The sequence below is a fragment of the Cyprinodon tularosa genome, unplaced genomic scaffold (assembly GCF_016077235.1).
Source record: "Cyprinodon tularosa strain WSP-4 unplaced genomic scaffold, ASM1607723v1 ctg600, whole genome shotgun sequence".
In the NCBI taxonomy this organism is placed as follows: Eukaryota; Metazoa; Chordata; class Actinopteri; order Cyprinodontiformes; family Cyprinodontidae; genus Cyprinodon; species Cyprinodon tularosa.
Genome location: NW_024039342.1, coordinates 114,952 through 137,567, shown reverse-complemented (window position 1 = coordinate 137,567; position 22,616 = coordinate 114,952). Strand labels below are relative to the sequence as shown.

The following is a 22,616-nucleotide window of genomic DNA, read 5'->3' as shown; positions in this document are numbered from 1 at the left end:
AAAAGAAAAAAAAATCAATATTTTGTATTTAAGATTAAAAAAAACTTTTTCATCTGTCAATATTCTCTATCCAGTAATCCACAAGTAGAAAAATGTTGGTTTCACTTGGTTTAAATTCTGTAAAAATCTTCTTTAAGGAACTTGTTGCTATCTAATTATTAATCAATGTATTTTTAAAAAAATAATCAAAATATTAATGGATGTGCAAAATAATCGTTAACTGCAGCCCTACTTTACATCACTATGTTGTCTAAATATTATTACCTGAGCTACAGACTACTGTCTGGAATCAATAACTCTCGTTTCCTGGCAACTTCTCTGCTTGATGGATGAATGAAAAGAAGCATTGGGGAGCAGGAAATAACCATGAGAACAGACCGTCTCTAAAAGAGACAACGAGTGCTGAGCCTGTCCGACTAAAAACGAGCCATGCAGGTTTATTCCACAGCCAGCCTGAGGAATAAACAAGCCAAGACACTAATTAGGGCCCCTGGGGCTCCCATAGGAGGACCCCCATTCTGAAAAAGAAAGTAGATCCCAAAGAACTGAATAATAACTAAGAACTGTAAATTAGAACATTTCACAAATTAAACATGTTTAATGGATTAACAGATTTGAGATTAAAGTCCAAAGATGATGCTAAATGTCATGGTTTCATAACACTACTTTCATCACTTTTCCTCCTTGTTTCCAAAGTATTCACATTTCAAGAACACTATTTTCTTCTCAAACACCTAACAGTTAATCCGACGCAAGTTTTATTTGAAGAGAGATAGGAAGTGTTCAATCAAAGTTTAAGATGTCAAATATTATTGTTCTAAAATACTTCTTCGTGTCCCTTTAATACGAGGCTGCTGCTAAAGAACGAGGGTCTGATTTAATTGCAATTTTGTTTCCTTCTTTTGCTTTTTAAAGCCAAGGGGTTATGATTTACATTTTTGTTTCACATCCAGTAGAGATCTCCTTTTGCCTCATGCACAGTTTTATATGAGGTCAGATATGAACACAGTTAGTCAGATATCCCCTAACAGCTTAACATATCCGCAGCGGTAGCTATGAAAGCAACGCACAGCTGATCAGGCGTGGGTAGTTTAAAAGAGAAGTGATAAAGGTGCCTGGAAGGTGATGAAGCGAGCCCCTGAATTAAATTCTGATCAGAATAATGCAGTCGATGTCTGGCTCTGGTAAAAAAGTGGAGAAAATATTACTTTACAGTGCAGGAACTTTTAGCACTTTAAATGTGCATGATGTAGTAAATTCATGAACAAATCAGAAATTAAAGCAATTACTTCATGTTATAGTGTTTTATTCTACATTTATGAGTAGTACTGTGGTATTTTACTCAAATTTCTAAATCAATGAATTTAAAAGGGCAGCTGTTGGTGTTAAAGCTGACAATCAGGTTATGTGAAAACTAGATTCTGCTAACGTCCTCAGTTAATCTTAAAGCTATTTATGTTTTCTTCAGACATTTTGAACAAAGTAATTCAATAAATAAAGATTTTTACACAATGAGTGGAAGGCAATGGATAGAAAAAGCTGATTTTACCCCCAAAATACAGTCAGCTTCATTTATAATTCTTTATTTTAATATGTTTTTAAACTGGATACATTTTGAACAGTATTTTACCTCTGAATTCAGTTTACTCCATGTGTTCAGCCCAACAGAAACACAATGCTGCTTCATATTTGTTTTAACCATGTTTTAAACATGTCACTGCCTTAGATGTTATATCTTTACTTTGAAATAATCCCTGGATGTGAATAGGAAGATTCTTTAAATTATACATAAATTAAGAAGTGTTAGATTTAACCAAGTCCCTACATTTGAAAGCTTTCATGTTTTTTACAGGATTTAGCTCTGTTTTGATCATCAGAAATTGGATCATGATTAATTTTAGATGTAACGTCCCACACTTCTGTGTCATTATTTAAAATATCAGAGATAGAAAAAAATAAATTAATTAAAAAACATTTTCCCAACAACCTCAATAAGTTGTTGCATTCATGCTGATTTTGCAGTTTCTATCTTACTCAGTTAAATAACATGCTGCTGTCATTTTGCACATCCATAGCTGTATATTGGTTATTTATTCTCCAGGTGTACAGTTTTATACTGTTAAAATACTTTATTTTATTTGATAATTTTTCTATTCACACAAATATATATATATGTATATATATATATATATATATATATATATATATATATATATATATATATATATATATATATATATATATATATATATATATATATATATATATATATATATATATATATACCAGTGTAATAAACAAGATAAATATGTGTCGACATCCAAATTATAAACCAAATATTTCAGCTTTCAGTTTTCTAAATTTGAAGATGTATTGTATTTTTTTGCTGTCACATTAAAGCCGTTATGATGGAGGGCCCTAATATGGAGCCACCAGAAGCAAAGAGGACCAGCAGCAGCAGCAGCAGCAGCAGCAGCAGCAGCAGAGATGCTGAGATACAGTATGTCAACATGTAGAGATGGACGGGACGGAAACGCAACCGGTGTGTCTGTTCGTGTTTGTTGTTACAGAGCAGCTGTTCACTCACGCCCTGGTTCTGGGGAAGCCCATGGACAGCAGCACGTCCAGAGTGGAGCCATTTTTGATGGTGTTGGGTCGGTTCTGGCGCTGCCTCCGCGGTGTCACTTTTGCGTACAGTTCCTCCTTTGCTGCCATAACTCACTGCCCCATCGGCGCCTCAGCTCCGCTGATGCCTTTTCATTTATCAGCAGTCAGAAAGAAAAAAAAAATAGAGACGGAAGCTACGAGCTATTTAAACCAGAGTGACTCGATCTGGACGGAAGCGCGTAAATATCGAGAAAGTGCGAGGAGCATGTTTGAGTTGTGAGCTGGAGCGAGTTGCTGCCTCCTCCTCCTCCTGCTGCTCGACATGAAACCAAAACTATCAGCAGGGGGCTCAGCCATGAGAAGTCACTCCTGCAGCGGTGAACACATCTGGCTGCTGCCTCGCCCCTCGCATCCGGTCCGCTGAGCGAAAAATCAGATGCGACAGACTTGAACCAGTTATGCCCTCCCTCCCTATAATAATGTTGTTTAATTCATGAATGGTGCCTGGTGAGGGAGCGGAGGGGCAGCAGCGACCCCTTCCGTTAAGGAGGCAGCACAGCAGGGCAGGCGCTTAAAAGCCTTTAAATCAAAAGGGATGAACCAGTTGGCGTTGTTTTTATCACGTATCTATTTAGCGCTGGGATGATTATCTGAATGGTGGAAAAAGCTGCTCACACTTCCTGTCTACGACATGCAAAGGGGTTGTCGTTACTTCCCGCATGCGCAGTGCGGTGTATGAGAATAGTCCGCCATTATCAGTTGTCATAGCAACAAAGATTTTGGGTTGTTTTTTTTATTTAACGGTACAGCAAGAGAAATTGCTTGTAAAAATCTTAAATAACATGAGAATTTTTCAAGAAAGAAAAAATTATCATATTGACAATATAGGCTAATTATTTCCTAAATCTAATAATGTAGCTATTTACATTTTTTTTATGTCCAATCTAAATAACGGCAGTAAATATTTCTTTACAATTTATTCAGTGCTGGAACACTGTTGAAAAGTTAACTGATTTCTCAAATGAATTTAAAAAAAGATGCCTAATTAACTCAATGTCAGCTTTGCAAAATGTGCATATTTTCACCCTAATTCTGAATTGTTTAGTGTAGTAAGTAATTGGTTATCCTAACCCTAAAGTTATTCCTTATCCCCTGCAGAATCAATGAATCTATTTATGTGTAATCTGAAAATAATTGCAGCTGTTCTTCATGTACTGTTAATATACCTAACTAAAAATAAAATGATATGCATCTTTCTCATATTAAACAAACCCAAAACAAGTAATCTAATGCCCTGTCAACTGAGTTACAGAATCCTCTCCCTATAAATTTTATTGTATGTGAACAACAGCAGATCATTATTTAATAAGATCCTCAGCAAATGGACATGAAATGTTTGTTTTTAAAACCTAATGTGACAAAAATCTGACTAAATCAGGAAATAACACAACGTGATTGGCTGTAGGGAGAGCGGAGACAGAGGATACTCGGTTCTTCCTGAAGAAGACCTGCTAATGACCAGTTTAGCTCAGGGGAGAATGTTACCATGGTCACTGAAACAGAGGTTGAATAAACTCTTTTTGTATACCAGAAAAGTCAGAGTTTCTGTGTTTTCAGGTTTAGACAACTTTTCTGTTTTTGTTTTCTGTAAACCTGGGAGTCCTCAGCAAACCAGTGGAAACTCCCCATGTTTAAAAAAAAAATACAATGAATGAGAAGAGCAAGGGGCCTAAAACTGACCCATGTGGGACCCCACACTCAAGAGTAGCAGCAGAGGGCACAAAACTAAAAAGCTTGACTAACAAATAGGACCTGAAATACCTGACTCCGCACACTGCTCCAAATGAGAGATTAAAATTCCTGATCAACTGTATAAAAGCAGCTGTTAAAATCAGGAGCATTATGATAACAGTCCCGAGTCAGTTTCTTAAATTACATCAATATAAGGGAAAATCCAGTAATATGTAAAGTTTTAATACCCATTTGACAAACATTCAAAATATCATATTCATTTTTTTGCATTTAGAACTTGGCTGCTTAAACAACAGAACATTCCCACTGAAGGATGAAAGAACCAGTTCAAGCATTAAAGACTTCAATCTTTATTTCTAACCTGCTGCCAATGGGCATGCTACCGCTTAATGAACTATTAGGGACCATTTATGGAGTGAATTTTGTTCCATTATTGTTGGAAGAACATGTTTTGTAAAGAGAAAAAAACATTTTGTAAATTGAAATTTGAAAGAAAAAAAGTGGAATATAATACAAGCATGTGAGAATTTGTCTGAAATTAATTAATGTAGTTAATTAAGATGGTTATTGAGTCAGATATGTAATGGTCTCCATATCTCACTATTGGCCAATATCACATGAAGAGCCGGCTGAAATTGACAATTTGATATGTAAAATATCATTTGAAGAGGATGCGATGAACAAAACTCTATGTTAAAAAGAGAAATTTGAAAAATAAAATTAGAAAATCTCTCAGCTCCCAGATCAGCTTCTCTAATTGGTTGATGTGGCACGTCGAGCAGTAAAAGTTAAATTTTTCCAACTCCAGCATCTGCTGCTTATGAAGCACATCACTCTCCCCAGATGGTCAGAAGCTCCTGAAGAGCTGATTCAGCTGTGTCAAGATGTGCTGCACGAGACATGCTGCAGGACCTTTTGATGCACCGAAACCATAGATGTTCCATTTAAACCGGCTGCTTCTGTTGCTCAACTCACGTTCGGTATGAACATAGCATTAGGCTGATGTCAAAATAATTGGCATTCGGCCTTAAAAAAAGCTTGCATTGGTCAATCTATAATTCACATTTTGAATTTTCGCAATGGGTTTCAACAATGATCACTGAAAAACACATTACCTTATTAAAGGAAGAATTTCATCTTATTTTAAAATAAACAATTTACACCAATTAAAGAAAACAGTTTAACAACTTTTTATTTAATACAGACCTAATCAACAGCTGTGACATCACAAAAAAATACAGTACAGGTTGACTGTTTACTCTGGGCCATGATGTGCGCTGAAAACAGAGCATTAAAAATTCACAAAGTTTTAGGTTTCCAGAGCCAAAAACTGAGTGCGGAATTAGGTGAAACCTGTACGGCTGACTTAGCTTAACTTAAAATCTGACCCTTTTCAAATAAAATGCATAAACAGTTGTTAAAAATCAGACCTTCAACACAGCACCAACTAACCTAAACACAACATACTGTGCCAGAAAAGTCTACAAGCATGAAGAAACCTTAAAAGCATCACTACTATGTTCTGCTTAAACAGTGGCTTAGTAAAGCCATTAAGCTAAGAGAGCTGCACTAGTCACCAATAAGGCAATTCTCAGTAAATATAACATAAAAAGCATAGATCATGTGTTGGTTTAGCTTTGTGAGTTCATGTAGACCAAAGGGTTTAGTTCTTTACTGAGGACTAGCAATGTTCTTACATACAAATATCAATGAATGGAGGGAAGATGTTATTAAGGCAAGAGAAAATAAAAAACACACATTTGTTTTAATCATGAGCAGAAACAAGTTGGCAAATAAAAAAAAAGCTAAAGGCCACATTTAACTTAGACTATCAATATACAAAATATCTCCTTACATCGCAGATATGCGATAGTGAAATCAATAAATGAGGTGCATCACACTGGGTCATAAAACCTGCATAGAAAATCTTCAGGAAAAAAAAAAAAAGTTCTTCAGGAAGAAAATTTAAGTGAATTTAAGTTTGCCCACTACACCACAAATGACGACTTCTGTTTGAAATCCCCCTGAAAGACAAAGCAAAACTCACTCAGAATAATCACTTTGATCTTAAAGAAAATATTTAATGAGCAAAGAAAAGCTGCATAATTCTTACGTCATCTTCCAAACCATCAGCGTACGTCGATTGAGGTTGGTAGACCGCACTGTGCTGCTCTTTTCTGCAGGGGGGAGGGGCAGCAAAAAAACATATTAAAGCAATTGCTCTGGCAAATCTATCAGAACCTGAAACTTTGTGGAACGGGATTAAATTGTAGCAATCAGCATCTCCTCCACACCAAATGAGCAAAAAAGTTGCTTTATGACAACATCCAAAATTATTCAAACGCTCTAAATTCTTTGGGTTTTTTAAAGTTTAAAACAACAAAGGTGTTTTATTAGGATTAATAATAAGTGAAGTATAAACGAAAATCAGGAAAGTCTACAGCTTTACATGTGCTTTGTTGATTGTTCTGCTGCGTTGACACAGGTCTTTATGCTCATTTCCAAATTTTATTGTCAAAAGTGTTTTTTCCTGTGGCTGCTAATGAATAGAATTAAATGTAACCTCCATCAGACTTCTGTCTAAATGGCTCAGTTATTAACACACGTGACGGTTCCTAGAAGTGAGGCTGGGTATCAATTCAACTTTCAGTATCAATCCCATTCTGAAGATTTAGAATCAATTCTTTCTAGTCCAATGTGGTCCGGTCTGATTTCAAATTAGATTGGTGGTTTTAGAAACAATGTTACAATGTTTTAGCAGTTATGTGAATTAATTTGCTATGTAGTTGAAGGGATTTTTACGGAAGAGAATTAGGGCCACTGGAAAAAAAAAAAAAGTTAACAGATTTATTTTATTTTATTTCAGTATAGTATTGGAAAAAAGTCAGAATTCTGACTTCTTTCTCAGAATTCTGACTTTTTTATTGTCAGAATTCTGAGATTAAAGTCAGAATTCAGAGAAAAAACTCAGAATTCTGAGATTAAAGTCAGAATTCTGACTTTAATCTCAGAATTTTGAGAAAAAAGTCAGAATTCTGTTTTTTTCCCCCCATGTTAAACTGAAATAAAATTTAAAAATCAGTTAACTTTTTTTTTTTCAGTGGCCCTAATCCTCTTCCGTAGATTTTAGTTGACATTTGTAGTTGATAATATTATTTTACTGGAAATGAATAAAGCAAGTGATACTAAATGGTGGTTGTAATGACAGAGGAAAATCCATGAGCTGCAATTAGTAGTTTCCATATATTTATGTTTAATTTTTTTTTATGATTAGCTGTGACAAAGACTGCAGCTCTGTTTTCTTTACATTGAAGAAAAATTTGAAAATGTCATGATTTGACCCAGTTGAATGGGAGAAATAGTTTAAATGTGTTCCTCATCAGCGCGTTGGCTGCAACCATCGGGACATCAGGTAACCCCGACGTGTAGTGTGAGCCTTTATAAGCCAGAGACAAGTGGTGTGACCTGGCCTTCATGGGAAGGGGAGTCGAACATGGACAAAACTATTGGATTTGAGTGATATGTAGCCTAAAAGCTGCAGGACACTGACCCTTGAGGCTTGCAGCTTCAGACTACTGCCCTACATGATCCTGTTCACCGACTGTCTCTACAAAAACAACCTTCAAAGAAGGGGTGGATATAAAATCCAGATTGAACAACACCAGGTTAAGACTATTTATAAATATAAGTGTATCCTGTGATTGAGTACAAAAGATCAACACCTTTTAAATTTTAAATAAAATCCTAGTTTGATGGAATGTGAAAAAACTTAGATCTCTATAAAACAAACATGCTCATTAACCATATATATTCAATTCCTGTTGCCATACAAAATCTGTAAAAGATTTTTTTTTTTCTTTAGTAACGGTAAAGAATGTAGATTAATTTATAGGAAAAAAATGCAGCAGAACTTCAACCAGAAGCTGAAGTGACCTAAATGTTCTGAATCTTTTTGGTTCTATAATTAAATCAAATCACTTTAAAACACTGAACTGATTAACTAAACTATGCATTTTTTCAAAACCAAAAAATTCTCTTACCTTTGGCTTGTCTCTGTTATGGAGGGAGAGAGAGGAATAAAGTTAATTAATATGTCCCAGGCTAAACCTGACATCACAAAAAAGGTTAATCCATCTTTGACAGAATGTGCGAGATGGAAACCAAACTAACAGCTGTTAAACATATGTGCCTCACTATACAGATCCTTATGAATAACTTTATACAATAAAAGCATATGAATATGAAGCACAGCAAACTTACTGGGCAGATATCCTTTCTTGTTGGCATACCAAACACCCCCAATTAGAACACCCAAGAGCAGCAGGCCAATGATTACCCCGGCAACAATCCCTCCAGTGTTCATGTCACCTTGAAGAAAACATCCCAATTATAAAGAAACATTTAGAGAAGAAAAGATTGGATGGCTACAGTTTGCTTAAAGGTCATAGGTATAATTTTTTTTCCATCAAAACACTTCATTTTTCAAAAATTATGCTTCCACAGAACATCTAGAGTGGTGCAGAAAAAAGCATAAATTTAATTGAAAAGTGCATAGTATAAAAATAATGGCTGCATAAGTTTGGGTCCGAAAAATGTATAAATAATGCCTTCTGGAAATGATGTGAATGTCAACGTTGCTGGTTTATTGAGAAAAGCAAATTCAAATGAGTATCTCTAAAAACTCCTATGTTAGAGCGGTTCTGCCAGTCATAGAACATTAGAACAACAAGCACCGACATGATGATCAGACAAATGTTGAGCTGCTTTTGGACAACATGGTGGTTTGCCATAAAATGTGGTCCGTTATAAAGCAAGGATCATACAATATTCTTGTCAACATTCTCATGTAAAAGGTTTTATATACGGTGGCCTTCTTGGTACATTTATAGGTCAAACTTTTTATTAACCGTAACCTTCCTTTGGTTATGATGCCAAAATTGATGAGGATTCTGCACCAATAGTAATCGTAGCCTGTGGTCACCAAAGATGGTGACCACAGGCTACAGCACTAGCTAACCTTAGGTTAGCTAGTGCTAACCAAAGGTTAGCAGATTAACACCTCTTAACCAAATGTTAGCATCAGCGTACCTGGCAACTAGCAAGCAAACACAATTGCAGGCCTGAACGTCAGCTGGCGCCCCATATACCCCTTTCCCACTGGCCGAAAAACCTGTTTAACCCAGAACAATCCACTTATAGTGGAAAAAGGGAATGGCTCACTGACCCACGTCAAACGTTTCAGCAAGCAGCCCAGGTTAAATTCTCCTTCAAACGGATCGGCTCCAATCGGCATACGGTGGGAACATCAGAGCCTGGTCGACCCACTAATTTACGCAATAACATTGAGCGCAATGCAATGTAGGTATGACAACACCACGCCTCTCGCATCTGATCTAACAAGCCAAAAGATTTCTGCTTGCATTCGACAAACGTGGTGCAGCTGTGGTGAGACGGATTCAGAGGGACGAAACATTAAAGCTCACTTACTATGCCCTGGTTCCCTTACATGTTGCTCTCCATTGTTTACTTTTATGATTTCTGTCACACTGGTGACATCATCAACGCTAACCCAGCATGATGGCGTCTCCAGGTACCAGCCATGTTGGAACAGAGGCCATGCAGCTTCCAGCTGGGGGGTTAGACCTGTCACTACCCGAAGCGGAAGCACGATCCGTACCATCAACTCATTTGTGCATGTGCAAAAAGATATTCATCCAGGTCGCCATAAATAATACAATTATGATACTAAAGGTAGTTATACTAAAGGTAGTTAAGGTAGGTACTAAAGGTAGGAGATTTAGGGATAGTATTTAGCTATCCCTAAATCTCCAAAGAATGCTAAAACTTGCTAAAACCTTAAACTGCTTGTCCGTCATCATTATCATTTTCAGAGTAGTCCGGCAAAATATGATTAAACCATGTTCATCTGCATTTTTGTTGTTTCTTTCTTTAGGTTACGCACTATGTACCATAAGCTTAACACCAAAGGAAAAAATGAAACTAAAAAAACAGAAAAAGCAGAATAAGTTAGCTCCTGGAAGTAGCGTAAGATCCCATTTCCAGCACAGATAAGGCACAGACGAGTGATAAAACAGATGCATTTATGTTCTCAGAAAATATATTATTAACCTTTGACACATTATAGTTTAGTATGCTTACTATTTTTAGGGAGGGAAAAATATCAAAGGCGAAGTCATATATTTTATTTTTTTACTCGAGGATTCCACCTATTTCACAGGATGCACAGCTTTGAATGGTAACTAGGTGACTGTCAGAGAATAAGCCGAAACTTATTGGCTTGGAATCCAGAGTTTCTGAGTTCGAACCCCACTCTCACAGACTGCCAACCTGGGTCCCGGAGCAAGACCCTTAACCCCACACTGCTCCCTGGGTGCCGCACAATGGCAGCCCACTGTTCCCCAAGGGGATGGGTTAAATGCAGAGAGGTAATTATGTTGCTGTTTACTTGTGACAGTGTAATGACCATAAAAACTGAAGAGAAAAAAGCTGGATAGTACAGATTGTTCTTTTTTTGCAAATAGGAAGGGAGCCAAATGCCGACTGTTAGCAGGTTGACCCATAATGCATTTCCCCTAATCTAATTAAACACTTGTTAACCCCTTAATTTCAGTAGGAAAGAGGCTTTAATGGTTAAGAGGAGTTAAACTTCTTAAAATAAAGAAGCAAATAACTTCCCCATTGTTACTGCCAAAATTAAATCAGAATAACTAAATGTGAATAACTAAAAGAAATAGCGAAGGAAAACTTACGGACTTCCATTCTTCCACCTTTGCAGCGCTGTGCGGGACCAACCTCGTTCAGGACCTCACAGTAATAATTCCCAGTGTCCGTCTTCTTTGCCGAAGGAAACACCTGCATCCAAAAATGTAATTTTATCACAAAGATGAGTTACAAAAAAAAGAAAACAAAAAGGCATATATAGTTTGAAGTAATAGCAGACCAGCTTTCCAGTTTTAGGGTCCAGCTTATAGGTGGCGTTTTTGAAGTTAACATTTTTGCTGGGGTCAGCAGGTAGAAGGGTGTTGTCTTTGTACCAACGGTACTCTGGCTCAGGGGAACTGTCAGGGTCGAAGCAGGAAAGGGTGGCGGCGTTGTCTGTGGTCACCGATGAGGGGATTCCACACTTTGGTACAGATGGTGGCACTGGAATAAGATTTACAGTTCTTTATTTCAGCTCTTAACTTTTTTAATTTGAAGAGTGTCAAGTCCAGAAATTAGGTGTTAAGAGTTTTCCTTTTGCAGATCACATTTTATTTTTATTTCCTGGTGCACTGTAGTGAGGAGCAAAGATGCACTTTTATTGAGCTACATGGACATATTGGTCAATGTGCGTGTTAAGAGCTAATGTTTGTTTTGTGCTTAAATTGAACAGAATGTGATAAGGAAATCTCATTTGAAAAGAATTCACTTCATAAAGCTCAAACTGAAAAATAAAAAATAATTATAATGTACAAATTTGACAGAATTAAAGGGAAAAATAAAAGTGACAAAACAACAAAAGTTAAATTTATTTATTGCATTCCTTTCATATTTTGATATACAAAATGTATTCTTTGCTTGCAATAACAATCAAATTCTCTCCATACTTAAAGAGTCTAAATGGTTAATTCACAATATTAACCATGGACAGGAATAAATAAAGAACATAGGTAGAGCATTTTATCTATATTTCAGAAACTAATATCATTGGGTTTTTTTTGAATAGTCAGTAAATATTTCCATCCATGTCAGCTGGTTGTGAAAACATTGTGTTCTTTGAAGGTTTTACTACAGCTTAAACACAACTATGAATTTTACCCTGATACCTCAGCGTCATTGACCCCAGAAATGTGAATTCATTTTAACATACTTTTACTCCACCTGTGCTGATAGCAAAGCTTTGGCATGTTAACTATCAAAATAAATTAGATGGCTAAATGGTGTTAGGAGAGACCAAACACTTTATCATTTAACAAATAAGAGATTAAAAACTGCTGGTATTCAACCACATTAGCCTGACTTTTTCTTTAAATCATTAGCTGCAAGTATGAAGGTGTAAAGGCAGCCATCTGTACTGGGAAAAGGGATGATGCATCATCATCCCTTTTCCCAGTACAGATTCCTAATTCAACTCTAAATATGACTTTAACACAGTCATCCCCAGTCCAATGGTGCTCTTCCTTAGCCCACTGTAAACCTGTTTTCTTCTGCTTGGGTGTTGATTTAGATCTTTTGATGTCAATCCAGTTTTCTTCAGGTAGGCTCTGACACTTCAATCATAAATGGCACCTCCATTTTCATCCGATTAGTTTTTTTTTTTTTTTTGCATTTTGCTTTAGATATATTGCTTAAACTATTCTGTCAGGATGTTCTGATGTCCTTGTTGGTCACACAGCTGACTGACTAACATTGCGTGATGATTTACATCTGACCAGGAAGTTGTTTATTTGGAGGATGGGTCTCCAGATGCTTAGAAACGTTAGCCCTCCCACCAGAGATTGCCCTCAATACTCCTGACTAGGTGCTGAAACATTTCAAAAAATACTGAGCCAATGCCGACTGCTTCCAACTGAATCCTGTTTTGTGGTTGCTAAGACCTAGATGACAAAACGTGCCCCGGCATGATTTGCCTTCTTTAAGTAGTTTAGTAATCCTCTCCTTTGTTTTAAAAGACATCTCTCGTGTTGGTGCCATGATTATTTTTATTTTTATCTTTATTATCTTGTGTAGTTGGATGTGTATTTATATATATATAAAACTGTAACTGGAGCGTGTAACAAAAGTAATTTCCCTCTGGGATTATTAAAGTATTTCTGATTCTGAATGTTAGTACACCATGTGCAGCAGGTGTCCAGGGTGTGATCACGCCTTTTTAACCACAGACCAATGAGCCAATCTAATCCAATGTAGACGTTAGTTGTGGAAATATAAATGTGAAAAGTGATTTTATTAAATTTTTTTCGTTCTCTTAAGTTAGAATAGAGAGAAATAAACACTGCTACAGAAACCACATAAGAGCAAAAAGATTATTTTGTGACACTATTTTTGTGTGTTTGACCAGAAATGCAGATGTTTCAGTGGTGCTTACCCAGAGCGATCAGAGTAACGGTGATCTGTGCAAACTGGCTCTGTTGGCTGGACACCTCGCAGATATATTCACCACTATCGTGACGAGTCACTTTGGCGAATCTCAAGTTACTGCCACCGTACATGGTCACACGACCCTCGTATGTGCCTGTGAAGGAGATGAACAATTACAGGACAGCCTTTAGAAGAATCAGAGTCATCAGACGACTTAATTGGCCTGGATGGATAGAAGATGCTCTGTAAGTTCTGTGTCTTATCAATTAAGGGTCATTTTCCTTTTGTTTCAGTCAATTTCAGACATTTGTTGTAGCAGTTATTCAGTTAGTGTTAATTTAGATGTTTCAATCAAAAATCTATCTGATAGATATTTCAAAATGTGATTTATAGATCATGGTAGACTTCCTCTTAATCCCAGAAACAGAAGTATTTCCACTTACTTGTTGGTTTGCCATCAAAAACAACATACTTTGTTGACCCTTGTTTGTCTCTGAATTTCCACTCTACCCTGGGGTTTGAACCAAAGTCTGCTGAATACGAACACGTCAGGTCCGCACCTGAAATAAAGAGAGAATTCAAACCACATAAAACTGGGGAAAAAAAGAAAAAAAGTTTCAAAAGAAAAGATTAGTAGTTGGTTTTAACCAGGGCTTGGTTCAGGATTGGAGCTCCCATCTAGACAGCGAAAAAAAGCTACATTTGAAAACAACTCCCAGAGGGTACAGAAAGAAAACTCTCTGCAAAGGGTCTTGAGATGACGTGTTGTGAATTGGAGCTATATAAAAAAACTGAATTGAATGCATGGACATTTCCCACTAATAAACCATGCCTGAGCTTTAATAACTTCACCTAAAAGTTCCTGCTACACAACCACAGTGTGGTTTAAGCATTTCAAACATCTGGATTTATATGAAGGACTTATATCAGAAGTGGTAAAGATAAAGCTCGGCTTTATCTTAACAACAGTAAAATTCTCCTTTTATGGTTATCCATCTGATTTAATAAATAGAATTTAAATTTTTTCCTCATCAGGATGAGATTTTTTTTTGCTTTTATTACCTTGATTTGACTTTCAGGAGAGACACAGGTTTACATTCATATTTATCAAACTTTCCTGTAAAGAGATGCTCATTACAGCCTCTTAAAATAAAACCCTAAACAACAACAAGCTCTGGGATCAGATCAGTATCGGTAGATATACAAATTCAGCGACTGGAATCAGAGTGTAAAGACATGCCAGCATTTGAAGAAGAAATGTAAAAGAACAAAGAAAGAATAAAAATTACCTATGATTGTCAATGAATGGTGTATTAGATCAAAATTTGATCCACCAATTAACTGATCCCATCCCTTAAGAAAGAATTTATTTAAGTGTGGTAATGTGATTGGATGCCCGCTGGACTCTGTGCAGGAGGTGGGAAATAGAAGGGTCCAAACTAAATTAACATCTCTGTTGGATAATGTCTCCCATCCCATGCATGAAGCTGTTGCAGAACTGGAAAACTTCTTCAGTGACTGACTGCTGCACCCTAAGTAACCAGGGTGCGTTATCACAGATCCTTTCCTCCCAGCAGCTGTAAGACTCTATAAAAACCACTGTTCCCAACAACCTTAATAAGTTGTTACATTCATGCTGATTTTGCACAGTTTCTACCTTAGTCAGTTAAATAACATGCTGCTGTCATTTTGCACATCTTTGATGTTGCTGCTATTTTCAAATATCCATTACTGTAAAAATGTCCATAGCTGTATATTGGTTATTTATTCTCCATGTGCACAGTTTTAGATAGTTAAAACACTTGACAGTACAGTATTTTATTGTTTATCTTTTAAGTGTTCACTGTTATGTTATTCTTATACATTTTTCTAAGGTCCACATTTGTGTGACCATTTTTTCTAAAATATTTTTGCTACTGTAAACACCAGAATTTCACCATTGTGGGGCAATAAAGGGATTTTCTATTCTATTCTATTCTATTCTATTCTATTCTATTCTATTCTATTGTTACCACCATGCAGCAGATGGCGGTATTGTTCATTCTTAAGTGGTGCCTCACTGGAAATTTCAAGAGAAGTGATGCCAGAGAAAAATTAATGTATCCACAGTGCAGTCCAGATTATTTACTCTGTTTAATTGAGGAAAGGATCTAGAATTACCTTTATGTGGTTCTGATTGTAAATATAAAATCTGGATAAACTCCTTAAAGGAATAGCACACCCAAAACATGATTAGCCTTCATTTTCTACTCACCCCCATGCTGAACAACACTCTGGAGTACTTTTTTGATATCTCAAATGCATCTGTAGATCTGGGAGGCTTCTTGCTGACTTCAAATAATGGAGGTCTATGGTGCCCGAGGCAGAAAGGTCCATAAAAGTCCACAAAAAACGTGTCAATATTCCTCCATACTGCTCGTCCAATACATTCCAAGTGTCCTGAGTGGGTAGTGTCCATAATTTACTCGAAACAAAGTCATTTAGAATGTTTTTAGAGCATAAACAGTAGTGTATAGGATTTCCTAAAAGCGCGTTCACGACGCTACGGAAACCGCGGCAGACCAAACCAGATGAAAGTGCGCATTCAGCTCGGCAAAGAACTCATGCTCTTCCTCAACACTGAAGTCCTCAGACATTTTTCTTTCGTTGTTTCTTTCTTTGCACAGGTAAACAGCACATTTCTTCTTCTACGCTTGCATTATCGGCAGAGCAGACGCTGAATGCGTACATTCATCTGGTTTGGTCTGCCGGCTTCCGTAGCGTCGTGAACGCGCTTTTAGGAAATCCTATACACTACTGTTTATGCTCTAAAAAAATTCTAAATGACTTCGTTTCGAGTAAATTATGGACGCTACCCACTCAGGACACTTGGAATACATTGGACGAGCAGTATGGAGGAATATTGACACGTTTTTTGTGGACTTTTATGGACCTTTCTGTCTCGGTCACCATAGACCTCCATTATTTGAATGTCAGCAGACAGCAAAAAGCCTCCCAGATCTCCAGATGCATTTGAGATATCAAAAAAGTACTCCAGAGTGTTGTTCAGCATGGGGGTGAGTAGAAAATGAAGGCTAATCATGTTTTGGGTGTACTATTCCTTTAAGTACTCACATACATAGCGCTAATTTAGCCGTGCTGCATGATAAAAGGTCGTCCATATAACTGACTCACTATGATGGAACAGCTTTCTCAACTGTGCTCAGAAGGCAAAACATTTGTTACATGATAGAAAAAGACATGCTAGCCGTTATCACTGTAGATGAAGGTTTTTATAAGTTAATGTATTTCTCTTAGAGCAACCAGAGCCCCAAGTTTAAAAGCACTGCAAACAAATCAAAGCGCCAAATAGCTGGATTACATTAAAATAATCATCCACCATAATGAAACAAAGTGGCAAACAGTATCCTGCAACATAAGTTTATCAAAATCCAACCTTTCTGATAATGACCGTTGTCCATCTCTGTACATTGGAAATCTTGTGTTTTGACTATTTTTTTATTCTGTTTTTTAAATCTTTTTAATCTGACCAAATAGAGTCCTGTTTTATCATAAATTAGAAATATGTCTGGTTCAATAACATAAGAAACCATAATTTTCAGTCAGTATTTAAGGTAGCTGGCACAATAGTTAGACTATTAAGTACTACTTTTTTTTTTAGAATTAGCATATTGTTAGAATAAAAATATTAAGTAATGGTAAAAATACTCTTTCAGAGAGAAAAAAAGTCAGATTTATTTTAAAATGGACGCCTCAACTAGTCGAGTAAAAGGATCAATCAACTCTTGATTATCAACAATCAATAACTTGCATCCCTAGTGTGGAGCTACAGCAGCTAGCTAATATGAACTCGGGAGGTAGGGGTTTATCCTATAGCTGGTGGGTAACCAGTTTGAGGCCCCGCTCTGTCCATTATGTCCTGCAGGACATCTATGGCTATTATATAGCTCACCACCATCAGCATATGAAGCCCTCAGATTCACTAATGCTCTATACGACCACATTTACCATAGAAATATAATTACTTTCATTCAACCAGCAACAATAATACAAAAGTTGCCATCACTGTGTGTGATGGTTCAGCAGGCGCTGTCTGTTTATTTTATTTTGTCAATCATGAGTTTCTGTACTCCCATCCCAAAGCCAGTCTCATTCACCCTCATTCACAGTCTTATTACTAATAGTTTTAAAACTTACCCTCATTTTCCTTGACTTTCACTAATTTAGTTGTAGTACTTGCAGAAAAACAGCTTACACCTAGACAGAAAAAGGAGGAAGAATAAAAAAAATCAAAAAAACATTACATTTGGCAAGAACCTAAAAACTGAGCAGAGTTCACTGACAAAAGTATGATGAGTCAGAGATGTACTTTGTTTTTAAGCCAAGTCATACAGCATCCATGTTATCTAGAATTATGTTCCTGGCTTATATCTTCCGTCTGCTTTTTTTTTTTTTTTTGCTGTTGTCACCAAAAATGTCCCAACAATAAAAGATAAATATCTCAAAGGAACAAAAACACCAAGTAATGGCATTAAACACCAACAGCAGCAGGGCTGTAGACACATCCCACAAACAGGTCACTGAGATCAGAGCTGTGCATGACTGGATGAAGAAAAACAGCTTTCAGTGGCACAAAACAGAATAGTGAATACAACTTTTTAGAGCGGTTTAAAGATTGTAGGTCATTTTCTGTCAAATTTCTAAAAGGGAGATTTTAAATATCAAGAAATAGCTTTTGCTGGGAAAATGAGTAATGGAGAACAAGGACTTCCTGTCAGCTGCTTTAGGATTAATTGGACAAAGACAGTTGTAAGAACATATTTTTCATTAGTTTTTTAATTAAATAAAGTACATCTCATCAGATTAGACCAGGAACAGGGTCATGCATGTGCTTATATGTTTGTGGCTCTACCCTGTAACAGTTGTTTATGGGCTGAGGATTATACAGTGAACAATGTAACTATAGAAAGGTATACACACATTTGAATTAAAATGTCAATTAAAAAAATATATTGTGAAATTCAAGTATTGATTTGCCATCTTAGAAATATCTTGCAGGTTCAAGTTACTCAATGTTCTTGCCCATGTTCTATGTTACTGAAAATGTTTATTTTCCTTATAAACTACAGTATATATTATATAACTACAGTATAATAACTGCAAACAATCAATGTTGAAACATTTCTACTCTGCCATTAAAATGCAGTCAGGGTCCCATTATGACATGGGTATGAAGCTGCATGTGGCTTTTTATAGCTTTGACAAAAGAAAAAAAATCATGCTTTAGTATCTAAATACAAAAAAATAAATGTAAATATATATCTTAGCAACTTTGTGGCTATTTTCTTGGAAAGACTCATTTAACTTCCACAACAGAATGATGTCAAATGCATCAATAATATACGTTCTAATCAAGTTTTCTAATTAGGTTAATTTTTTTTTTTTTTTACCCATCTTAGTTTAATTATTTATTTTTAATTTTCAAACTAAAGAATTGAAAGAAATGCTTGTTTTAAAAAGAAAAAAATCCTGTAGTGGGTATTTTTCAAAAATAGGGGCTGTCTTATTTCTAATAGACTATTGAATTGTGGCCCTAAAGGAGTTAACTGAGCTGCACTGAGGAAAGAAAGTGCTCTTTGAATTGTAAAGTTTACAGATCGCTGCATTAAAAGGTTACATGTTAGAAAACAACTGAAGAGGATTAAAGGCCACGCCCACAATCAAACATTCGCGGCACGCTCCGCACTGTCAGAGTCCACGGGGAGAGGACGAAAGCATGACTCATTCCTTTCTGCTGAGCAAGAGGATTTCGGTGAAACCATCACATGAATGAAACCGACTCAGTTTGGAAGCTTCAATCTCCTTTTAAAACACAAATACTATTACTTTGCAGATGTTGAGCAGTCACTGTTATCTTTTACTGCAAATGACAGCCTGAGCAGCAGCAGAGCGCTGCTGTAGGCATTTAATCATTAACCAGGTGCAAAACTCTTTCTGTTCTCTTCTAAAGACAAAAATAACTACAAAACATTCCTCATTTCCCTAGTAGTATTGTGGAAGTTCAATTAAGGATTTGCCATCAATCGCATTTCAATGGCAGCCATCTTTGAAGCCCAGAGGCATTCCTCAAAGGAAGGCTACCCTGAAATAACAGAAGCTGGTTTTGGTTTAGTGAGATGAGCCTCCATGTGGGACAGATAGCAGCAGCTTCCTTGTTTAGATTGTCAGTTTCACTGTAGACTAGATGTGTTTCCAACTAAACTAAAAGCAGAGCGAAACGAGAAGCCAGGGAAGGGGAAACCCATTTAATAACTAGAATTTAATCCTTCAAAAGTGTGAAATCCAGACCATGTGTTTAAAGTTGACACATACTTAATTAAATATGAATCAACAGGATATTTGTTAGTGTAGCAACAATAAATCCACCCAGTCAGGTTTAATAATAATGGCAGGATTTCAGTACCAGGGCAGTTTGATGAGAACATTAAATCAGTTTGATTCCAGAATGATCTACATTACTGTTAACAGATCTCTGAGAAGAAATTTTAGCATCAGTGTAATGAATATCTGAGCATTTTATTCTAAAATGGACAAAAATCATGACATTGAAAGAGATTAAAATATGAGTAGAAGAGTGAGATCAAATAGAAAAGGCTTTATCCTACTTTTTTTGTTTCTTTAATTGAGGCACGCTTTTAAATTATGTAAAACATTCCTCTTCATAGGTGTCAGATTCCATCCTATTTATCCCCAATAATCAGTTTATGAAACTATTGACCAGCATTTTTGCTTTATCTTTTCAGCACAGTTTCTATTTTTTGGGATGCAGATTAGATTAGGGTTTTTTTGTTGACTTTTTTTCCCTATAACATTGTTGATGTTCTTTTGATCTTACAATGTTGTGATTTGAGTTAATTCAAGTCTCACATTTGTATGATGTCTCCTGCCATATCTGTCAATCTAATCTAATCCAGGTGAGGTTTTAACCCCAAATCTGGGAAGAGGTGGTGGAAAGAATAAAAGATATAAAAAAAATCTGCTTGTTTTTTATTAAACACTCAGCTTTCCCTTATAGAAAGCTATGATGCAGAATAGGGCTGAAACAACTAATGGGATTAATCGTGATTAATCGATTATTGAATCAGTCGTTAACTAATTTAGTAATCAATTAATCATTAGCTGGAATATAGAGACACTAAAATATGTCTTTAGCTGACAGAGTGACCCACTTAGAGCAGTAATTATATCAACATTGTAAAAATATATAGAAACATTTTGCATAAAAAGATAAAAAAAAAAATACTTTGTCAATCTGGTCTGTCCAGAACTCCTCAAGTGGAAAAGTTTTGGTTTCCCCTAGTCTTTTTTTGTAAAAACCTCTTCTTGAGGGAACCTTTGGCTAAAAATAATCAACAGATTAATCGAGCTGCAAAATATTCTTAGTTCTTAGCCCTAATGCAGACAATACAGCTGATCATTTTCATCATAAATGGTATTATCAAAGTTCTATTAATATTTCTCTAAGTATAAGTTTTCATTGAGCTTAGGCTATACACATTTAAACATTTGAGACCAAACTCTGAGCTGTGTAAATCATTCAATATATGAGATAATCAGATATTTATCTATTATGTCATTTTAGTGTTAGTTAAACTTCTGTCATCACCTTTAATATATTATTTTCATATTCTTCTCATTTAACTTTAACACCATTTTCTTTGTTATTCTAAATGTCATTTCATATTTTTTATAAATATATTATCTTATTAAAAAAATGTATAAACTTACCAATTTATTTTGAAAATAATAATTTCGTCAGTCATCTTTAATAACAATATTTTTCCTAAATTTGGCTGTGAATTTTGTACTTAAGACATCTAATGGCAAATACAACCTAAAACTCAAATAAAAATGTTTTTCTTACAATTATTTAAAGTTAAAATGTATTATTATGTTCTTTATTGTTTTCTGACTTTTAACATTTTTATTTTACTCATTTTTGATTGATCAGATTCTTAATTTTTTTTTCTACTTTTTATTTTTATTTTTGAGAACTTCTTCTTTAAAATTATCATTTAAATCCAATCTTTGACTCATTTTTATTTTCAGCTATTAATACCCCAAACTAAGACTGAGCTCATTTGACATATAATCAGTCATAAAGTGATTAATACATTTCTGGAACAGAAATAAATAAGTGATCTCACGCTGAGTAGCTGGCTGGGTGTTTGGTTTCGCGCAGACACCTTTTTTAGGGCGTTGGTTGGAAACTTTCCCAAAATTATTCAACATAAAACACTCAAAGTTATTATAAAATGACCAGAATCGGGAAACTAAATCTCGATTTAACTTTTAAAATAAAAAAAATACTAAAGTGAAGCAGTTTAGGGAAAGCTGAAGGTAGGCCACACCTGTTTATTGCGGTTTATGTCACACTTGCTTACATTTACCAAACTACCGCAGATAGAATCGATGGAGTTAATTAACTCTAATAGATCAAATACTTCTTATTTACTTTAACTTTGATAGAAACGGCTTAAAACAACTCACCTGTCGCGGTGCTCAGGAACAAAAGCAGCGAAACTAGGAGCCTCATATTTCTGTCCTCCGACAAACAAACTCGACCCTCTCCGGTGTTTCTGCTAAAAAAAAAAAGAAAGAAAAGAAAAAAGTTCCCAGAAATAATCCGGACTTGTAATAAATAACTCGGTTTGGCTGTTTTGTTTTTTTCTGCTGTAGTTTCTAGCAGCTAATGTCTCACCTGTGGAGTCGGTAATAAAGGCAGCAGCTGACTTCCGGGTAATAAGACCCAAGCAGGTGGAAAAACAGGTCTGACTGGAGCAGAGCAGCACATTTCCACACAGAGAGGAGTCAGCTTTGATCTGTTCCTGTGCGGCGTGACGTGGGGGGGGGTGGGGGTCACTTCCACTCACTTCTATGTTTGTGTATTGATGCTGTGTTCCTTCCTTTCTTTATTCTCAAGCCTTGAAAGGTTTTTCTTCTTTTTGTGAATTCATTTCCTCTCTGCCAGAATCGATGTTTAAGCCTCATGTCCACTAAACAAATGGCTGAACTTATTGCATAACCTAAAACAGCACTACTGTTGGAAGTTATTGTGACAGTAAACAGCATAACACCAAATTCAGACATCCCAAGTTCCAAAAACTGATTTTATT

General features: G+C 35.9%; 2 protein-coding genes across 2 annotated transcripts in view; both read right to left on the bottom strand.

Moving 5' to 3' along the window:
• Positions 1-3,262, bottom strand: part of ubash3ba (ubiquitin associated and SH3 domain containing Ba) — a 38,542-nt gene extending 35,280 nt beyond the window's left edge. Inside the window, exon 1 of the mRNA XM_038307175.1 lies at positions 2,588-3,262. Within this exon, the coding sequence (XP_038163103.1) occupies positions 2,588-2,715 (128 nt within the window). The 5' untranslated portion in view covers positions 2,716-3,262. The remainder of the gene's footprint in view (positions 1-2,587) is intronic.
• A 2,263-nt stretch (positions 3,263-5,525) lies between these two features.
• Positions 5,526-22,267, bottom strand: f11r.1 (F11 receptor, tandem duplicate 1). The gene is made up of 11 exons (XM_038307179.1): positions 22,202-22,267; positions 21,991-22,082; positions 17,638-17,697; positions 13,884-14,000; positions 13,448-13,594; positions 11,321-11,523; positions 11,130-11,232; positions 8,620-8,727; positions 8,400-8,412; positions 6,473-6,536; positions 5,526-6,383 (listed from the first exon to the last, which is right to left on the bottom strand). The coding sequence occupies exons 2-11, from the start codon at positions 22,034-22,036 to the stop codon at positions 6,348-6,350; spliced, it is 897 nt and encodes a 298-aa protein (XP_038163107.1). The 5' UTR covers positions 22,037-22,082; positions 22,202-22,267; the 3' UTR covers positions 5,526-6,347.
• Positions 22,268-22,616: the final 349 nt, after the last annotated feature.